Source organism: Dendroctonus ponderosae, unplaced genomic scaffold (genome assembly GCF_020466585.1).
Source record: "Dendroctonus ponderosae isolate FM_Combo_2020 unplaced genomic scaffold, Dpon_F_20191213v2 Dpon_F_20191213_3, whole genome shotgun sequence".
NCBI classification, from domain to species: Eukaryota; Metazoa; Arthropoda; class Insecta; order Coleoptera; family Curculionidae; genus Dendroctonus; species Dendroctonus ponderosae.
This window is the reverse complement of record NW_026018508.1, coordinates 9,335,654-9,354,792: the sequence shown is the minus strand read 5'-3', so window position 1 is coordinate 9,354,792 and position 19,139 is coordinate 9,335,654. Positions and strand designations below refer to the sequence as shown.

The 19,139-nt window shown below is 34.0% G+C and overlaps 1 protein-coding gene across 1 annotated transcript in view; it reads left to right on the top strand.

Annotated features, from left to right (window-relative positions):
- The first annotated feature begins 2,125 nt into the window (after nucleotides 1-2,125).
- LOC109539031 (NFX1-type zinc finger-containing protein 1) overlaps nucleotides 2,126-19,139 on the top strand; it is a 22,534-nt gene continuing 5,520 nt past the window's right edge. The window contains exons 1-17 of the mRNA XM_048664817.1: nucleotides 2,126-2,387; nucleotides 5,039-5,415; nucleotides 5,471-5,916; nucleotides 6,415-6,769; nucleotides 9,184-9,493; nucleotides 9,549-9,988; nucleotides 10,053-10,352; nucleotides 11,500-11,639; nucleotides 12,533-12,683; nucleotides 13,917-14,082; nucleotides 15,088-15,246; nucleotides 16,000-16,260; nucleotides 16,320-16,489; nucleotides 17,020-17,267; nucleotides 17,589-17,904; nucleotides 18,079-18,348; nucleotides 18,422-18,656. Coding sequence (XP_048520774.1) covers nucleotides 2,303-2,387; nucleotides 5,039-5,415; nucleotides 5,471-5,916; nucleotides 6,415-6,769; nucleotides 9,184-9,493; nucleotides 9,549-9,988; nucleotides 10,053-10,352; nucleotides 11,500-11,639; nucleotides 12,533-12,683; nucleotides 13,917-14,082; nucleotides 15,088-15,246; nucleotides 16,000-16,260; nucleotides 16,320-16,489; nucleotides 17,020-17,267; nucleotides 17,589-17,904; nucleotides 18,079-18,348; nucleotides 18,422-18,656 — 4,429 coding nt within the window. The 5' untranslated portion in view covers nucleotides 2,126-2,302. The remainder of the gene's footprint in view (nucleotides 2,388-5,038; nucleotides 5,416-5,470; nucleotides 5,917-6,414; nucleotides 6,770-9,183; nucleotides 9,494-9,548; nucleotides 9,989-10,052; nucleotides 10,353-11,499; nucleotides 11,640-12,532; nucleotides 12,684-13,916; nucleotides 14,083-15,087; nucleotides 15,247-15,999; nucleotides 16,261-16,319; nucleotides 16,490-17,019; nucleotides 17,268-17,588; nucleotides 17,905-18,078; nucleotides 18,349-18,421; nucleotides 18,657-19,139) is intronic.

The following is a 19,139-nucleotide window of genomic DNA, read 5'->3' as shown; positions in this document are numbered from 1 at the left end:
ACCGGATCAGTGGTTCTACGCTATTTAAGCATTATTAAATTCCATGTGCAACAATGTTCTATACAGACCATTTCTTGGTTATCACCTAGGGTGTATTTGCGTGCATCATTGTATTTTTTTCTTCACATTTCATAAAGCTGATATTTTTGGCACCGAATAACTTTCTCTAGCAAAAAGTTACATTCAAAGCAGTTGCTAACTAACAAAACAGCAACTAACTTCAATACAGACAGAGATACCAATTTTCAAGGAAAGAAACAAAATGGTATTTCTATTCCCACTTGTGGGTTATATTTTGTACATTACTTACAGTGAGTCACTAGTTTTGACTTTAATTTCTCGCTTATTTTTAATGGAACACTTCATGGGTTTCTACAGCTGCGGCCAAAAATGTTTATGATGTTTTAAAAACGATCTAAACACCAGCCCTATAAAAAAACTTTGCTAAGTTGATTCAATTACGATTTCTTGCACCAAGAATAAGCGCTGCTTGCTTAATTCCTTACCATGTCACTTATATAGGGTGTCCCAACACCGTGACCGATATATGGCAAACTATAATCAGGAGAAATTTGAAAACTGGACAGTATACCGAGGTCATGGGGGCAAGGGACCTAAAGTATAGATGGACACACTTCTGGTTATACCGGAAGTAGGTATCAAACTTGCTTTATTAAATCGAGCATCCCATATATTTTTACACTATTCATGTTTTCCATGAGGAAATATGTGTTACTTAATTGGAGGCAGATTCCTTGTTGAAAGGGACTTACTTTATTAAAATTTCGATCCTATTCTAATCACTATTAATACAAAGGGTTAAAAAAATTAAAAATGAAATTAAGTCAGTATTCAGTATTAAAATCAAGGATAAATTTGTGTAAAGTTGTCTATTCCAAAAGTGTTTAGTTTTCGAAATATTGCCATTTTAATGTTTTCATATAGCTATTTTCGCGCAAAACTCTGGCTCAGATAGACGAACATAAAAGCTTTCCTAGGCGGAGAACCCACAACAGCAAAAGTGATAATTAAACTTACTTATCTTCTGACCTAAATATTTAAAAAAATGTAGATGTACCATAAACCCCGAATAGCGAAAATGAATATGTAGAAGTTGAGATGTTTTAAGGCTATGTTTGTCGCCGTTTCAGTATTTTCAAAAAATCCTGTTTAACCGAGAAAAAATTATTTTTATGTATGTATTTTTAAAGAACAAATAATATTTTCTAGTAGCATTTCCCACAATTAAGAAACACTCCAAAATGAAATAATTTTTGTCTGTTATATAAAACAGTTTTTTGTTAATCCTGTAAAATTTAAAAAAATGGAGCTGTCCGGTTTTAGACAAGCCCTTCAATTGAAATCGAAAGTAAGGGAGATACCCTTAAATAAGAAAAAAGCGTCACCGGTCACATAAATTCGTGTCGGCCAACCTGAAATTGTAGCTGTTTGTTGGCAATGCTGCTTTTAGCATTTCGGTAGTTCCACATAAGGTATTGCGGTAGCATAGATGCCAGGTCTACCGATTTTCGGTAGATCTACCGATTTGTCAAGGAACCTACCGATCTACCGATAACATGCAGATTTCTACCGAAAAGTAACAAATAAACAATAAGTTGACAAAATTTCCGTGGATTAGTTAAAGTAATATAACATATTGCCATTCATGATCAAAGTACGTTGGTAGAAGCAGACATTTTATTTTAGCACACCCCGTATTTTAGTTCATTTTCAAAAAAAAATCAATCAATGATACAATGAATAAATGAATGCTGATGAATAAATGATTGCATCATAAATATTAATCTTATGATACAATGAATACATTCATGTGTTCGTGTATTCATTGTATCATGGGTTAATCTAATGAAAACTAAGTTGAGAAATAAGCTAAAAACGAGTACAATTTCATCTTTACTTCTTTACTGACTCATGTTTATTTTAGTACATATTCCTGTAAGTTCAAAATTTTTTAAAAACGGGCGATTTTATGGAGCCTTTAATAATGAAAAAAAATGAGTACCGATTTTCTACCGAAAAGTGTCGAGCTTATCTACCGAAACTCGATTTTCGGACCTGGCAACTCTGTGCGGTAGTTCCCCATAAAGTTTCCCGGCCTGGAACTGGTGCTTGAGTGGCAGCAACTTCATTTCGGTACCGGTCTATTTTAGAATAGGCAGGTTTTGGTAACACAGTACTAGTTTCTCATTTAGCCGATGATTAGTTCATCTAAGTCGGAAATCTGTGATCTATTAACTGTTAATTGAACCATTTCGAGACAAAGTTTTAGTATAGTGCAACAATGGAGCGATTCATACCGGCCAGTCAGCCTCACCGAATACGGATGGAGCTGACAAACGGGAACAACAGTAACCACTTCTATAACAGTAAGAGCAATATTTAAACTTAATATATCTTCATATTATAGAGCGCTTCTGCTATTATTTGTGCTATGGGCGAAATTCCATTATTTTTATTTTTACGCTTAAACTACTTTTGATATTATGATAAGTACATAGTTTCAAGAACAAAACGGTGATCTTGTCTTTTGAGTCTCCGAAGTGTCCTTTGAGTTTGGTAATGCTTTACGGTACGATCTGCTGTGGCACGCGCACATGCCTGCACGCAGGTTACGCGCAGCCAAAAATTGCATACTGGTCAGCCATGTTGCCGAACTGCCACCAAAGTAGAAAATTTCAATGAAAAGAAAAAAATAATTCATTCAAGGTTGAAAACTTAGCAGAATTACGTCCATACAGGAAACAGTAGACGAAACTGATAAGCTCATACATATGATTGTGTGCGTAATTTTGCAACCAATTTAATAATGTATTCGCGAGAAAAAACAAATAGGCTGAAAATCGGGTTTTTGCAATTTTGACAGTTACTTTGCGGTTATATTATATATTGAGGTTTCTATTATTTTCTTAAACTTTCCTGTTGAACGTTTTCCGCTAGGAAGTCACGTTTGGCCGCAAATAAAAAAAAACCCTTTAAGTGCATCCCCATTTCTCCATTTCCAGTGTTTTCGTTTTTACAGTTTATTTTTTCTTAAAGTTGCAAACTCACCAAACTTTTCCACCAGGCCTGTTATTTTTTTTCACAGAAATTATTTGCATCAGCCTAATTTTTCAAAATTCGGCAACACCTTACTTCACCCAACTTCACGGTATTTTCCAATTTTAGTGCACAAGTAACGCAAACTCGTTTAAACAAATTACCAGAAACAAGAACTCAAAAAATGCCAAAAAGCAATTGAATTTCACGTAAGAATTCAAAAGTTAAATTAAATATAGGTTGTGCCAGTAGAAAATACTTTGTTTCTAATGGCACAAATCTTCCACAATACATTGGCAGTGCCAATTTTAGCACCTTTTATGATACACGCTATATAAATAATACCAATATTTTTAAAGGCCTTAAACTCAATTATTGGGACACGCTGTACATTCCGCTGCCAAGATACTTTACTTTTACTTGACGGAGTCATCTAAATCGGTGACTAAGTTGAGAGTTGAATTTTTATAATTTTTTTAATTCATTGTTTCCGTTAGGCAATGCTCACTGGAGTTGAGTAATGTTTCTGAATACCTATAGGGACATTATTTAGGTTTATTGAAAATGTCTTTTAAATTTGATTTGAAGGACTCATCTGACCATTTAAAGAGAAACTTTTTATTATGATACTGTTATTACTTACTTAAAAAGAAAATCAAGTTAAAATATTTCCTCAAATTCAAGTTTAAACGTAGCTATATTTTAGTAATTTACACACTATCCGAAATATCTATTAATAGTTCAATAATTCAAATACAAACGAGATGGTAGATACTTTGAGATCAACTGTTAATTTGTTTAAAATTTGTGATAAATCCCGGTCAAGACTTGAGTACGTTCACAATCAAATTGATACATTTTATCGGTATATGACAGTAATACTACCTACTTACAAAACTGAGAACCTTTAAAAAAATGGTCTAATATTAAATTATTGCATTAACAAAACTTAATATTGTTATACAAACAGATTTCCATATTATTTACATAACACTTGTGGTTGCAAGAATTGATTACGAATTTTATGTTTGTAGCATTTTTACGCTGATCTGGTGTGGAAATCGAATAAATTAAATTCTTATCATGTTCGATTTTCGGAATGTGTCTACGGCGTATAGATTCGTCACACTCAGCATCGGATAAATGTATAATAAATTATAAAAATAAAAGGTCTTGTATCATGCACGTTTGGTTTGCAAAAAATATTGAATGTTTTTCAATATGAACATTTCACACGGTCAGGATAGTACCATATCACACACGATTCCGTTTAGTATTTTCGGAAACAATATTTGCCGGATAACGTGTCTGTATAGATAATTTGCATCAAGTATTAGTCGCTTGACAAAATTATCTTTATTCAGTACAATTTAAATTAATTGAACACGCACTGAATCCTATTAATTCTTAAATATCCATAATATGTAAACGACACATGTACGATAATGCGCAAATTTAATTTATTATCTTAAACATAAATATGAGGCTCTTAAGGAGCCCACAGTTCGATGTTTTCACTGTATGTGCGAATTTTGTTTTATTCAGTAAAGCGCTTTAAAAAAACTACCCGTCTAATTAATAACTCTATTACAAAAAAATTGACGTTCTAAATGCTCCGACTAAACCGAATATTTAAGAAGTACCGAGGCCAATCTGCCTGCACTTTTATACATATTAAATAGATAGAGGGTTATTGATTGAAATTTGGCCACCCCGTTTTAGCATCTAATTTGAAATTTAGAGAAAAATTTTAAATACAAAAGTTGTAGATATTAACGTCTAGTTTATTTTAAGATAACACCGATTGATACGGGGTGTCTCAAATTCAAGTGGCATGTATTTCTTTCGACAAAACAACTATCCGAGCTTTATCCAGATTCATTTGATTTTTATCAAATAAATTATGATTGTTAATAATTTTTATAAATCGTAATTTTTTAAACTGTCCACCATTTTTTATTAACATGTTGAATTATTTTAGGAAGGCAAGGGCATGCTCCGAATGTTCCAAACGAACAGCGTAATCACTGTGAACAAGAGAACAATGAACCAAGACCCAAAAAATCCAAGGAAAAATATAGGCCGGAACGTGTCATGGGTTTTCAATTTGTGAAGAATCTTTTGGATAACGAGGATTTGCAACAAGTCATTTTAACCGTTTCCAATAGCCGAAATGGTTTTCAGGCACTTCTAGAAAACAAAAATATAACCAATGATACGCTTGTCTTATTGGTCAAGCTTTTATGGCTCATATCCGAGTGCCCTTTTCATCAAAGCAAGATTGCTATATATTCTTTGGTATTAAAAAGTCCATTTATTGACCACGTAAAATTGTATATTGGTGATATATTCAACCAGGTAAGTTTTGTTTTAATAAACTGTTAATTTTTTGGATCATACGGATGGTTTTTAGACGCTATGCGATAAAAAACGTAATACATACTTTTGGAACAACCCCGACGACTTTTGGAAACATCTTATTTGTTTCGCAAAAATAGTTCAGGAGTTGATTCCCACGGGACATTGTGGTATCATTCAGGGTCTCTTAAAACAGATGACTGTTTTCTTCCCATTGATTGAGTCCACTCATTCAATATCAATTACCCGTAAAATTAAAGATCAAACAGAAAATTTATTAACGGTGGTGGAGAAAACCATCGAAGACATGGCTGCTCAAAAGAAAATTGTTCCACCTGAACACTTGGATCAAGCCATGGCAGAGCCTCCTGATGATTTCAGACAAATTGAAATAGTTCCTTGTGCTCAAGAGATTCTGTCTGAGGTGTCACCGTTCCTTCGACCGAACATTGTTGATAGGCCTTTCAGTGACATTAATCAGTATCTCGATATTCAGTTCAGGTATGTATCCAAATTTAGCCTATAGATATTAGATTTTAAATCAAGCTTCAATTCACGTAAAAAATACACATGAAGAAATATCGATGCAATATGCAGGGTGTCATTAATAGGTTTGAAAAAGTCAATAGGTCATCATCATATAGCAGCTTGTCTCTTCCACAGCAGACATAAGCTCTCTTAACCTAAACCATTTTGCTCGGTCTTGTGCAATCTATAAATAATGAAGAGCACACAATCTTCTGTAGCTCAACAACTCTTCAAGTTCTGCTTTTGTTGAGTTGTGTTGGTTTCAGTTCAGATTATCAGATAATTGGTATCCAAATGAAGATAAAATATAATTTAACAGATAAGCCTTTTGTTTATATATCTGTACGGTTTTATAAGATGAGATCCATTCATAATTTAAACATGCAAATAAGAAAGTCAAGAAATAATGGCCCTGAAACATATTGACATTGTTAACCAGCCATAATGTAATCTTCATATACATATTTTTAGACTATTGCGAGAAGACTTTGTAGCTCCTTTAAGACGCGGTATCAATACATTTCTACGAAATGAATCAAAGCCTAGAAACGAATGGACAAAGCTAGAATTTGTCAAAATTTATAGACCCGTCAGATTTCTTCACGTTGAGGCAGTTAACGATTACTATTGCTACAGTCTGAAATTTGACTTCGGACATAAGAAACGTGTTTTATCTTATGAACATTCAAAGCTGTTTATGTTTGGTTCATTAGTTTGCTTAACCCGAGACAATTTCCAGCATTTTATGTTTGGGACCATTGTTAAAAGAGATCCAGAACTACTTCAGCAAGGATTGCTTGTTGTTGGCTTTTCACAGGATGTACAGGTACGTGTATTTAATAGAAATCTTAATAGTTTTGCCTTTTTTGGGATTCTGGCAAGCTCTCTTACTGCAAAACGTTATTTTCATCCTTCCCAACAGAAAAATACGTCTTTAAACTTTATTTCATCAAAAAGATTCAGAAACAGGCTCGGGTCCTGGACACTTCATTTTTCAATTGCGGAAATACGACAAGTTTTTGATAACTACGTTATACGCCATTAATCATTGCTGCCTCTTACAATTTATTCAAGTTTTTAATAATGAAACACTTCAATAAATGTTTGGTAATTGCAGAGTGCACTTAGATAACAAGTCGAAGTGCCAAAATAAAGAATCCGAGAAGAAAAAAATATGCCAGATTGTTCCATTAACTTTCATCTACAGAAATTAAGCTAAATTTAAATTAAATTTCTGATATTAATACCAGTTCAGCATATTGTAAGATTTTTTGCCAGAAAAAACCTTTGTTACCAGTTAAATAATAAAAAAAATAAAAATTAAAAAAAAATAAAATAAAACAAATGAAGAGTTTTTCATGTCCGAAAATTTAAAACTGAAAGGGATGGGCAGAGCATCGTGCAGGAGTAATGGAGGTTGGAGGACCCGCCAAAAGCAGTAAATTTTTCTTATTCCAAAAATTATTTGTCCGCTAAATCCGCGAAAATCCCTTTCAATACAAATAAGAGGAAGAAAATCTAATTGAAACAAAATCACTATATTTACAGAAGAAAAATTTATACAGTAAAACCCATGTGATCTACTTACGCACTATTTTATAAGTTGTTCAAACTGTTGTCTATTTTCCTGTAAACAATAGTAAAGTCGATTTTCGAACCCTCTGTAACATTGATAAGATATTCCCGGATAGATCGATTGGTTGGCAGAAGGGAACCCATTGAATGGCCTCCAAGATCACCGGATTGAACACCCTTAGACTTCTTTCTCTGGGGAAATCTTAGTCCCTTGTTTATAAAACACAACCTGCTGATATTGATTATCTTAAAACGCGAACTGCAGCAGAATGCCGGTCAATTCCCGGTAAAGTGTTCCGAAAAGTGGTGGAGGAGGTACAGCATATTGTACAACATTTTGAACAATTTAATAAGATGGGTAATTAGATGACATAGGTTTTATTGTATAAATTTCTCTTATGCAAACAAAAAGTTATTTTTGTCGATATAAAATAATCAATAAATAAAAAATAATAAATCAATGTTTAAACTAGATTTTCTTCTTTTTGTTCAAGGATTTTAACAGTGTAATCTACTCTTGTAACCATCTGTATTACAAGGACACCCAATACAATTGTTTTTGTGTAAACACTAACCTGAAAACCATTATCTGAATGCACGCAAGTTTAATTGTTTCTACAAATTTGAAACGCGATTATTCGAAAACCTCTGAACAAAACGCAACAAAGTAATAACTAATGTAAAGATAATTAATAATAAAACGATCTCGTGCGTGCCTCTTGATCTCCCTTCCCTTTTAAGATTCTAAGGGTGACATCTACCTGTCCTAACGGGTTGAAACAAGGAGGCTAAAAATATTCATTTAGTGCCCGCCTTACAAAATAAAATTGACGGGTCTCCGATTTTTCATATTTTCAACTGCAAGGAAGATATTAAGGGTGGGAACTTTTCAAATTGACACCCAGTTTGTAGTTCCATGTAGAAAATCACTCTTCATTTTTGCTCCAGTTTTTGGTAAATTTTAATTTCAAATTGCATTAGTTAATTAATGTATTTATTATGCACATTCTAAACAAATAGCAAAAAAGTTTGGGTGAACAGTTTACAATCTACGCTGTAATAATTATTTTTCCAATGGCTCTTGCCAGAGATAATTTACTTACTGGTCTTGTGATTATTAAATTAATTACGGCATTTTGCAAGACCATGCAAGTACCATGCAAATCGAATATGATTATAGAAATTGTACCTATAGAGCTAAATGGAGGTCAAATAGAAAATCACTGATTTTAACCTTATTGTCTTTATTTATATTTTCCAAATCTATAATAGGTCTGTAATATTTAATAAATTAATCGGACAGTCATATTTATATTCTAATTTCTATACTAATTCTTCTGAGAATTATCGAATTACCGTTGAATAATTTCTTTTTTTGCCTTATTGAGTCACTATGGGTCAGTGAAATAATCGGGGGTAATTGCACGAGTGCTTCAAAATGATCACTCACAATTACACACTCTGCAATTACGGCTGCAATTTTTAGATAATTGCAGACTTCAAATGGACAGAATATCATACGAAGAAAATATTCGCTATAATTCTTTCTAGAATTATCGATTTACTGCTTATCCTTTTTTGCTTCATAACATTAGTAGAGTGAAATAATCACCGTTATATATCGAGTTGTGTTATTATACATATATTCCAATTTTATTTTATTAGATTGATTTTGATTCCGACTACCTCCTGATGGAATCTAAGATCTATTTTGAACCGTATAACCACGTATTGCGAGCACTCAAACAAATGCGAGTTGATACTTTTCCCATGGAAAAGTACATAATCAAATTGGAGTTGGACTTTCACCCACCTCAATATCTGCGTAGAGCTGGGCCAGAGTTTGACCCATTTGAAATCCCAGCAAGACCTTTCCACAACTTTAACGAGTCGCAATTGAATGCTTACAAAGCTGCTTTGACAAACGAATTTGCCATTATCCAAGGACCTCCGGGGACTGGCAAAACTTACTTAGGTAAAGACGTTCAATTCTTACAACGCTTTTTTGCAATTGTTACATTTTTTTCCAGGTCTTAAAGTGATTCATACCTTACTCAGAAACAACCATGTATGGTATAATAAAACTCCTATTCTGGTAATTTGTTATACGAATCACGCTCTTGACCAATTCCTTGAAGGTATCTTATCCGAAAATATCGATATTGTTAGAGTAGGGGGTCAATCAAAAAATGAAAACTTGGAACCTTTTAATCTATCAACCTTAAAACGTAGGGAAGGTTGTTCAGCAGCATTACTTCAGAAGAAATGGGAAATCCGAAATCACGTTGACCAGCAAAATGCTTTAATGGATGTCTTAAGACTAATCGATGAGAATGAAAGCATATTAAATTTTGGTTTATTTCATAATTATATTGCTAACTATAGTTATACTTGGTTTTCAAGAGCTTCAAAGGCGCAAAAAATAGAATGGTTGCTGCAAGGAAAGAACGGACACGGCCGTAGATTAGGGGTAAGCATCATGTTTAAAAAGTTTGAAATGTAGTTAATAATCCAAAATACTTTCACAATTGCAGTTCGAAAGCGGTCAAGATAATATGAAAAATAGTCACGCAGCTGAAAATATCCCGGCAGACCTTTTCGAAGGTGAGACAGAACCAAACTTGGGAATGCTGGACGACTTTGTAACTGAAATCGAATTTCACCAAGAAAAACCTTTGCTGTCTCTAGAACAGCTTAGAGACAGTTTGAATCGCTTAAACGTCGAATTGACAAATTTGAAATGTGAACCAGATAAAAATGTTGAAGCACTTTTCATGTGTGAAAAATTGGAATGGGAAATATGGGAAACTGAATGCAACTTAAATTATCTTCAGGTGAGTTATGTTTAATGTATATAATGGTCGCATTGCTTGTTAAATTATAGAGTGTTTTAACAAAATAAAATAAAGTAGGCTAGCTTTCAGTTGAATTTTAGGAGTGGATACAGATTCTTACTTTGATTTTTTTTTGCGACTTCAAACTATTGTTAAAAATATATTCTTCTTCCTCTTATATTAGGATTATATCCTGTTTTTCATTAACATCATAGCTTTAGTTGTGACGCTGAACTCCAGATTTCATAATACCAGCGGGTTGGGTGGTCGTCCCGGGGGTCTTTTTGAATGTGGTACTCCGTCTCTGACAATTTTTGGTGGTCTGGTGTTTCCCATCCTGTCAACGTGTTCTCTCCGCTCTTGTCTCCTGTTGCGAGACCATCTCACGACGTCTTGGATATCGCACTTAGTTCTTATGTCGTCGCTTCTTATATGGTCCCGTAGGCTACACATCTCACCATAGATCTTAGTGTTCTCATTTCAGTTGTTCTTATAAGCCGTTTAGTTAGGGCATTTTCCGCTCTGGTTTCGACTACATACGTCATCACAGGTTTTGTATATTCTGGCTTTGCTCTCCACAGACATATATTTATTTCGACATATTATGTGTGTCTCAAATATCCCGATATCAAGGCTGCTTTTGCTGCCTGCGCTCTCACTTCTTCTTTTAGATCTCTACCACTTGTTATGTTGACCCCAAGGTATTTGAACTGCATAACCTGTTCGACGCTCTTATTGTAGATGACAAGCTTGCATCTGCGCGGTTTCCTTGATACCGTGAGAGACTGTGTCTCGGCTGTGGATATTTGCATGCTAAACTTGGGAAAATATATAATGCATTTAATTCGTATTAGAAGGTTTGCTACTATTGTCAAACCAAGTACAAGGTTTTCTCTCGTCCAGCAGGTCTTGTTTGTAGGTCTTATCTTAGTGTCGTGTTCCTGACGTAGTAGGGAGCCTTTGCTGCTATCCTCAGGATTTTGTTCCGCTGAACTGCCAACTTCTTTTTCTGTGCAGTGCTGGCTGCCAAGATGGGCTGTTTTTAACCCTGGCACAATGCCTTACAACTCTGACTTTATGTCATTTTAACTATATTTTTAATTACTTTTGTCTGCTTTATTGGTAATATATTATTTTTATCTTGTAGCATCAACTGAAGTACTACCAAAACCCGAGAAATAGAAGAATGCCTAATCATATTAACTTGGAACGTCCATTTGTTATGAGTTACACTGATAGATGGAATCTTTACTTTAGTTGGGTAGATCAGTTTGCGTCTTGGGTAAGGTAAGTAGGTTTTATAAATAAGAAAACAACTAATGTGATACGGGGTGTGGGCCGAGGAATCCGGGATACCTACTTCGAGTATAAATTATATGTATATACTTTCCTGACTGTGAAGAAAAATGTATGTCAAGGCTTAAAGCAGCAACAACGCTACACATAAAAACTGATAATGGTGGAAAAATACACCGAAACGTATTTTAATTGATAAATAGAGACAATAAATGACTGAAACCCAAAATTTAATTTTGATTTGGAATAAATTATATGGCCAATTTTAAGCAAATTATTTTCTTATTAACTGATTATTATATAATTTGCTTAAGAGTTTTTGTAATCAGAGGACTTGGTATTAAGAAATTAGCAATTTGCCTGGAATTATAAAAAACTACTTTTTCTCAAAACATGTTTAGTTGAACATCAGCGCTGGTTCTCTACAGATGAGGGCTAATAGACCCGCAACCCGTCCTGGGAGTGTTTACTTGTGACATAATCACCAAAAGCCTATTCTTGGTTCATGCATGTTTCACTTTTTAGTAATTAGTCAAAAGAAACTTTTAAAACTGCTTATATTAACTCGCAAACCTTTCAAACATTGAAATATTTTCATTATTAATAAATTAGATTTTGTTTCTTCTCGTAGCGTTACAAGCCTTTGTGGGACTTAGCTGCATCTGCGATTTTCCTCCGTATATCCCCGTCCAACACAACCTCCTTCAATCAAGCCGAACCATATTTTCGCTTATTTCTGATTTTGTTTCTTATGATGTGTTGCTTTAAAGATTAATAACTTTCCGAATTAAGCCCCTAGAGAACTCAAAAGTATGTTGACAATATTCAGTTCTTGCAAAGGGATGAAAAAGACGGAATGTAAATAGGTTTTGTTGTGTTTGCAGGAGAATATACACGGCGAATGGTATTGCATTTCGAAAAACATTTCAAGTATATCAAGAGATGCAAGAAATTGAGAACACACAAATAATGCGACAAAAAATGGTCGTTGGAATGACCACTACGGGAGCTGCACGATTTAAATCATCGATACAGGTACGTCCCACTTTACAGGGGTGTGCGAAGCTGATCAAAACAGTGGTCATAGGTAAAGACAAGTACAGACAGTACCATAATATACGGTACACGAGACGAAAGTCGAAGGACCGCCACTGCGTCAATTTCACTCAGTTATTCTTCAATAGTTGCAATTCCAGACTTGCTGGTATTTACATTATCATTATTGGTGACAATTGGTTTATGATAATTGTGATAAGCAGGGAAATTGTGACTCTCGATTTAATCTAAATATTCGGAAAATACCGCATCAATCGTAGTACCGTGACTAATAGTGCACATTTTACTGCCCTTAAAGAGACCCCATATTCATTTCAGCCTCGTGCCTCTTAAAGCTTTAAGCCCCTGAGCACCCTTAATTTCTAACTTGTAGAGTATCATATTTGTGACTAGACTAGTATGAGTTATGTCACCCTTGAACCACACGTTCATCGATTGGAAGTAAAGCTCGTACTGCAGAATCGTGAAGTGTGTGTCCTCATCCGATCCATAAGAAGTTATCACTTCAAAAACCCCATAACATTGCCTTTCCCATATTTAATAGCAGGTAATACATATTTGGGATTAATCATCGTGTTGATTGGTCGCTTCACAGGTCACAAAAGTACAGGTGTAACTAATAGGCACAGAAAAAAATTGATTATGTTACTGATAGAACTATAAATTCGTCACTCTAATCAGTTGAGTAGATATGAATGTTTCAAAATATACATATGTAGTATTTAAATCGAGTTCCCAAAGCAAAGTGTAATTATTTCCATTTCAATCTGTCCAGCTTGTCAGTACGCATAATATGCCACTTCGTCTTCATTTCCTTGCAAACTTCGTCTTCATTTCCTTGCAAACTTCGTCAGTTTCAATATTAATGTTTTAGTCTAACTGACTGTTTTATGTTACAGCAAACGTATTTGCCAAAGTGTGCTTGTTTGTGAAACGCTGGGGCTGTAGTATTTCCTCAATTATTGCTTGTTACTTACTTAAAATACGGCAGTACTCACATTTGAGATTGGCGTGATTGTAAACAAATATCGCCTTTTCTCATTAAGAAAGCGAAGGAGAGATTTAAAGTCAAGTTCTTTTTATATTTCTCCCGTATTCTCAATGTATGTACCACTAATGTCTTAAAACAAATTACATCTATTTTGATTTACCGCCTATGTATTGTATCAATGAAAAGTTTGCAGATATATAATTTTTACTTGCTTATTGTAGGCTTTGAAATCTCCAATCGTAATAGTCGAAGAAGCGGCTGAAGTACTAGAAGCTCATATTGTAGTTTCATTGACCAATAACTGTCAACATCTTATTCTAATTGGAGATCATCTACAACTGAAACCCGGTGCAGCTGATTATCGAATTGAAACTAAATATAAATTAGGTGAGACACAAAATGTATTGTTTTGTTATTATAGTGGAACTGTGGAAAGCAACTTACCATTGACATTAGAACATTTTAATTTTTTCATCATAAACAAAAAATATTCAAATAGGGTCTACCTTATAGTTACAAGAAAATCGGACTTTTCAAAATATCTTGGGTGTATTTGATAGGTTACTACAGCATTATATTAGTATGGGTCACAATGTCTTGTATGGCACTTTTGTGATGAAACCACTCTGGGTGTCAGTGTGTTGAAATTAAAATCAAATCCTGGGTTCTTCAGTCATTTATTGTCTATTTATCAATTAAAAAAACGTTTCGGTGTTTTCCACCATCATCAGTTTCAATGTGTAGCGTTGTTGCTACTTTACGCCTTGGCATGTATTTGGAGTATTATATTGGAACACCGAAACGTTTTTTTAATTGATAAATAGACAATAAATGACTGAAGAACCCAGGATTTAATTTTAATTTGGAATTGAAACACAGTCAGGAAGGTACGTACAGTGTGTTGAAACACCTCGCATCTCACGCCGGAACACCATGACACTTAACACTTAACCATATTCAAGCTAGCAAACTTTGGATTTCAAGTTCACGAAGGCCGCGCCGTGTCACCATATGATTCCAGACACTGTCGGCAACCCTCATTATTATATGTTAGACAGGGTGATCCTCAACTAATATGTCAAAATTCACTGACATACAGTTTCGGCAAAAATATTGGGTTTCAGGCAAATTTGGCTTATTTGAAGTTAATAGTTTCCGAGATACAGATTGTCAAAGTGTAAATAAAATATTTCAAACTCAAATATCTATGGATCCTTAATAATGTCCTAAACTACTAGTATCTGTTGATTTTTGAGCAGCATCCTATTTGTTTGCAAAAAGAAAATAAATAATACGCCTTTGATGAACTGATTCAAAATGTTTCCGTTATAGTTGTAATTGTTTTGTTGCTAAGCAATTTACTCACATTTCGCCTATGCTTTAATGTTACAGGTATTAGTTTATTTGAAAGGATGGTGCTTAACAATGTGACATGCCACACGCTCAATGTTCAGCACCGAATGAAACCGAATATCTGCAAGCTTATAAGGCCACACATTTATCCGCAATTGACGGATCATGAGTCAACTTTAAGTAGACCACCAATTTTAGGTAATACTTCATATAAATATCCCCTCTAATTGATGACCATGATGACCATGATTTTACATCAGATGTTCAATGAGGATGCTCCATAGTTTAAACTCTTTGACCGCGTAAAAGGCAAAAGTGGTCTTTTGAGTACAATGAACAGGAACTCAATAAAATATTTGTAAATTTCAAATAGTAGTTAATAAGGTGTACAACATACGTTGTTTGTCAATATTCGGAATAAAGGAAACCAGCTACGTATTAGTTCCAACAAAAATCGAAATAGTCTACTGGCTTTAATAAAGCGTTTTTAAATTAATGAGTGTTTTGGAGCTCTATTTGTTATTACAATTATTAATTTTGATTTAATTAACGCTACTTTTTAATTCAGTTATCTAATTATTAATTTCAAATACATATTTATCAAAAAATATTTCAACACAATGAATTAGTAAACTAGTTGATGTTTCAAAACCTTTCAAATGGCCCATTAAAATTGTATGCCATTTAAATGTTCTGTCGCAAATTTGCCGAATGGTTTTGGAATTTTTTTACTAATACTATACAATTTTTGCAAAATGTATATAGGTGACAACACTTTAACATTAATAAGGTGTTATCACTTTTTCCCTTATTTCAAATTGAAGCACGTACTTACAGAACGTTATGTCCATTGATACGTTTTATCCATAGGTATTTAGTTGTCGTTATTTTCCATCCTTAGAATATATTGTGAAATTGAAAATTTATATTTAAAATTTTAATATCTTGCAGGAGTCGAGGGATGCCTCTATTTCATTGATCATCAACAGCCAGAGGAATTATGTCAAGATGAAAGTCAAAAGAATGTACATGAATCTACATTTATGATAGCTTTTGCTAGATATTTAATTTTAAATGGCTACAAGGCCGATCAAATTACTATTTTGGCTACGTATTTGGGGCAGATGTTCGAGATGCTCCATGAAAAAAATAAACCGACTAATGTTGATTTGTTGAAAGACGTTCGGATTTCTGTCTTAGACAATTACCAAGGTTAATTAAGCATTATTACAATTTTCATTCATTATATTTTTTATATATTTGTTTTGCAGGAGAAGAATCTGATATAGTACTATTATCTCTTGTAAGAAGTAATACGGAAAACAAAGTCGGATTTCTTCGGACTCAAAATAGAGTTTGTGTGGCTTTGTCAAGAGCTCGAAATGGACTATTTATTATCGGAAATATGTCGCTTTTGCTAAGTTCTAACAGCGAAAATGAGGTGTTGTTTAGCGCGTTTTTATATTTTGTTTAAAACTTAAATATTTGTTCCGCAGCAATTATTTTAAATTTACTACGGAAGCAAGATTTTTTATTGCAAATATCGATGTCATATCTTATATTATTTTTTAATGGAGCGCACTCTATATTGCGTGGTCAAATCCCTTTTATTTTTCTAATAGAATGATAGGCTACGATATATTTGGGCCAGCAATCAGTTTCTAGTTAATTGGTAAAACACAGACAATATTTCTTATGGCATTCCACGAAAACGGCATTTCATGTAATAGTCCTCTGTTTACTTTATTATGAGTCAAAGATGTTGTTTATATATCGAAATATCTAGACATTTTGATTTTAAAAAAATATGCACGACAAAAAAAATTGCTCATATTTTAAAAACGACATTAACTCGTAACCCTCGTAATGCGGACAAATTTATAATTGATATATTTATTATAATGAGTGGTAAATTATACAATCACAGTCATAACTAAATATACTACACCTAAAAATTATTTGCATTTTTAGATCTGGAAGAAAGTAAACACTGTGTTAGAAGAACAAAATGCTATTGGTTCTCACTTGCTTTTAAAGTGTCAAATTCATCCGGTTAAGTTGACTAAAGTCTCTAAAAGCTCGGATTTTGACAAACTGAGCGAAGGAGGCTGCGATATGATTTGTAACGCCGAACTTGGTTGCGGGCATACGTGCAAACGACTTTGTCATATACAAGATAGAGAGCACACACAATACAGATGCACGGAAGAGTGTTTAAAGTATGCTAAAGTTAGAAATATTAATGGGAAAATATACTTTCCGTTTTTCTTTAAAGAAAATGCACAAACTGTCTAGGAAATATTATTCAATAAGGGTTCTTGCAAGCTAAAGTTTAAAGTTTTCTGGTAATTTAAGGCAACAAATTTTGAACTCAGAAATTAATTTTTTCCCACGTAGATTTGTTTTTGAAACTTAATGGTGGCACATATTTTCTTCTATATGATCTCAGACAATCTTAAAAAGTTTTGAAAACGGCATTTTGTGTTGCACAAGGGATTACTACAGTCTATTATATTTTAAAGATTATATATTTATTTTAGACCTCTTTGTAACAACGAATTGCATGTGTGCTTGAAACAATGTTACAAAAATTGTGGGCCTTGTATGTACATCGTCCGCCGTACTTTAGATCAGTGCGGCCACGAGGCCGATATGTATTGCCATATAGATCCAGCGAAGTTTAAATGCAATGAATTGGTACACACCAAGTTACCGTGTGAACATGAAGCTGATAAACCATGCCACGTGGATCCTCATCAATTTAATTGTCTATTCCCCTGCGATACCAGAGTGGAACCATGTGGACATGCGTGCCACCAAACTTGTCATATCGGAGATGATCCTGATCACTTGCAAGTTAGTAAAATTTATTTATTTACCTACGACCATTACTGTGAGTAGTATAAAGCACACTACCTCCCATCTAAGTAAGTTACTTTTTACGCATTGTAATTAAAAACGAGTAGCTAATATTAAGTAAATCCATTTACTAATATCCCATATTTATATTTATGATATCTACAATTTTAGTATAAATGTAAAGAACCATGTGCCAAAAGTAAAGTCGGATGCCGCCAAGATCCAGATGAGAAACACCTTTGTTCAAGATTGTGTTCTGAAGAGTGTGACGAATGCCTCAACAAAGTATCACGGCAGAGGTCATGTGGCCATAGGTCTAAAATACCTTGTAGTCTGGATGTCGAAGAAGTTGACTGCCAAAAGCCATGCAAATTAAAGCTGCCCTGTGGCCATGAATGCGCAAATTCCTGTTCCAAAGCTTGTGGACCTTGTAAAGTTAAAGTAAATGAATCTGATACTATTGCATTATATCCGTAATTACAAATCAAATATGTGATACCGTTTTAATTTTCAGGTAGAAAAAACTGTTGTGGACTGTGGGCACAGTCTCAATATCGAGTGTTCCGTAAATCCAGAAAGGAAGCACTGCATTGCTCGATCGTGTCCGAGGCTATTGCCTTGTGGACATAAATGTGAGAAAAAATGTACCGATCAGTGTACCGATGTATGCACTAAATTAGTGGATTGCAATATTGAGTCGCCTTGTGGTCATGTTATTAAAAAAATTGTATGCCACATGGAAAGTACTAGTAAGTATCTACATTATTTGCAAATGCGCATAATATTACTTAATTGACCACACTTTGCATTTTACTCTTCAAAATATAGTATAGCTTCAGTCAGATAAGTCAAGATATATGGAAGATAATCAGCCCTGTGCTGTATCATAAATGCTATTTTTAACGGCCACACGTTATGGCGACTTAACAGTTCAAGATAACATTTTCGATAACGCAGCAACACAACCGAGGTGTGCTATATCTCCAAGTTAACGTATGCGTTTCCGACCCTGTTATCCATCAAACGTTGAAAAGGAAAAAATATTGGGTGCATAAAGTGAGATGCCCTTATACGAATAGTCTATTAGTTAGAGAGAGAGTTAACATCAAACCATCGAAGGTTCTAAAACATATGCACATGTGCACGTGTTGGCCATTTGGGCCACCTACTTCCATACTTGTCTTTGTTTATGATTTGCATTCACTTTCAATTTCGTTCGTTATTGTTCTTGA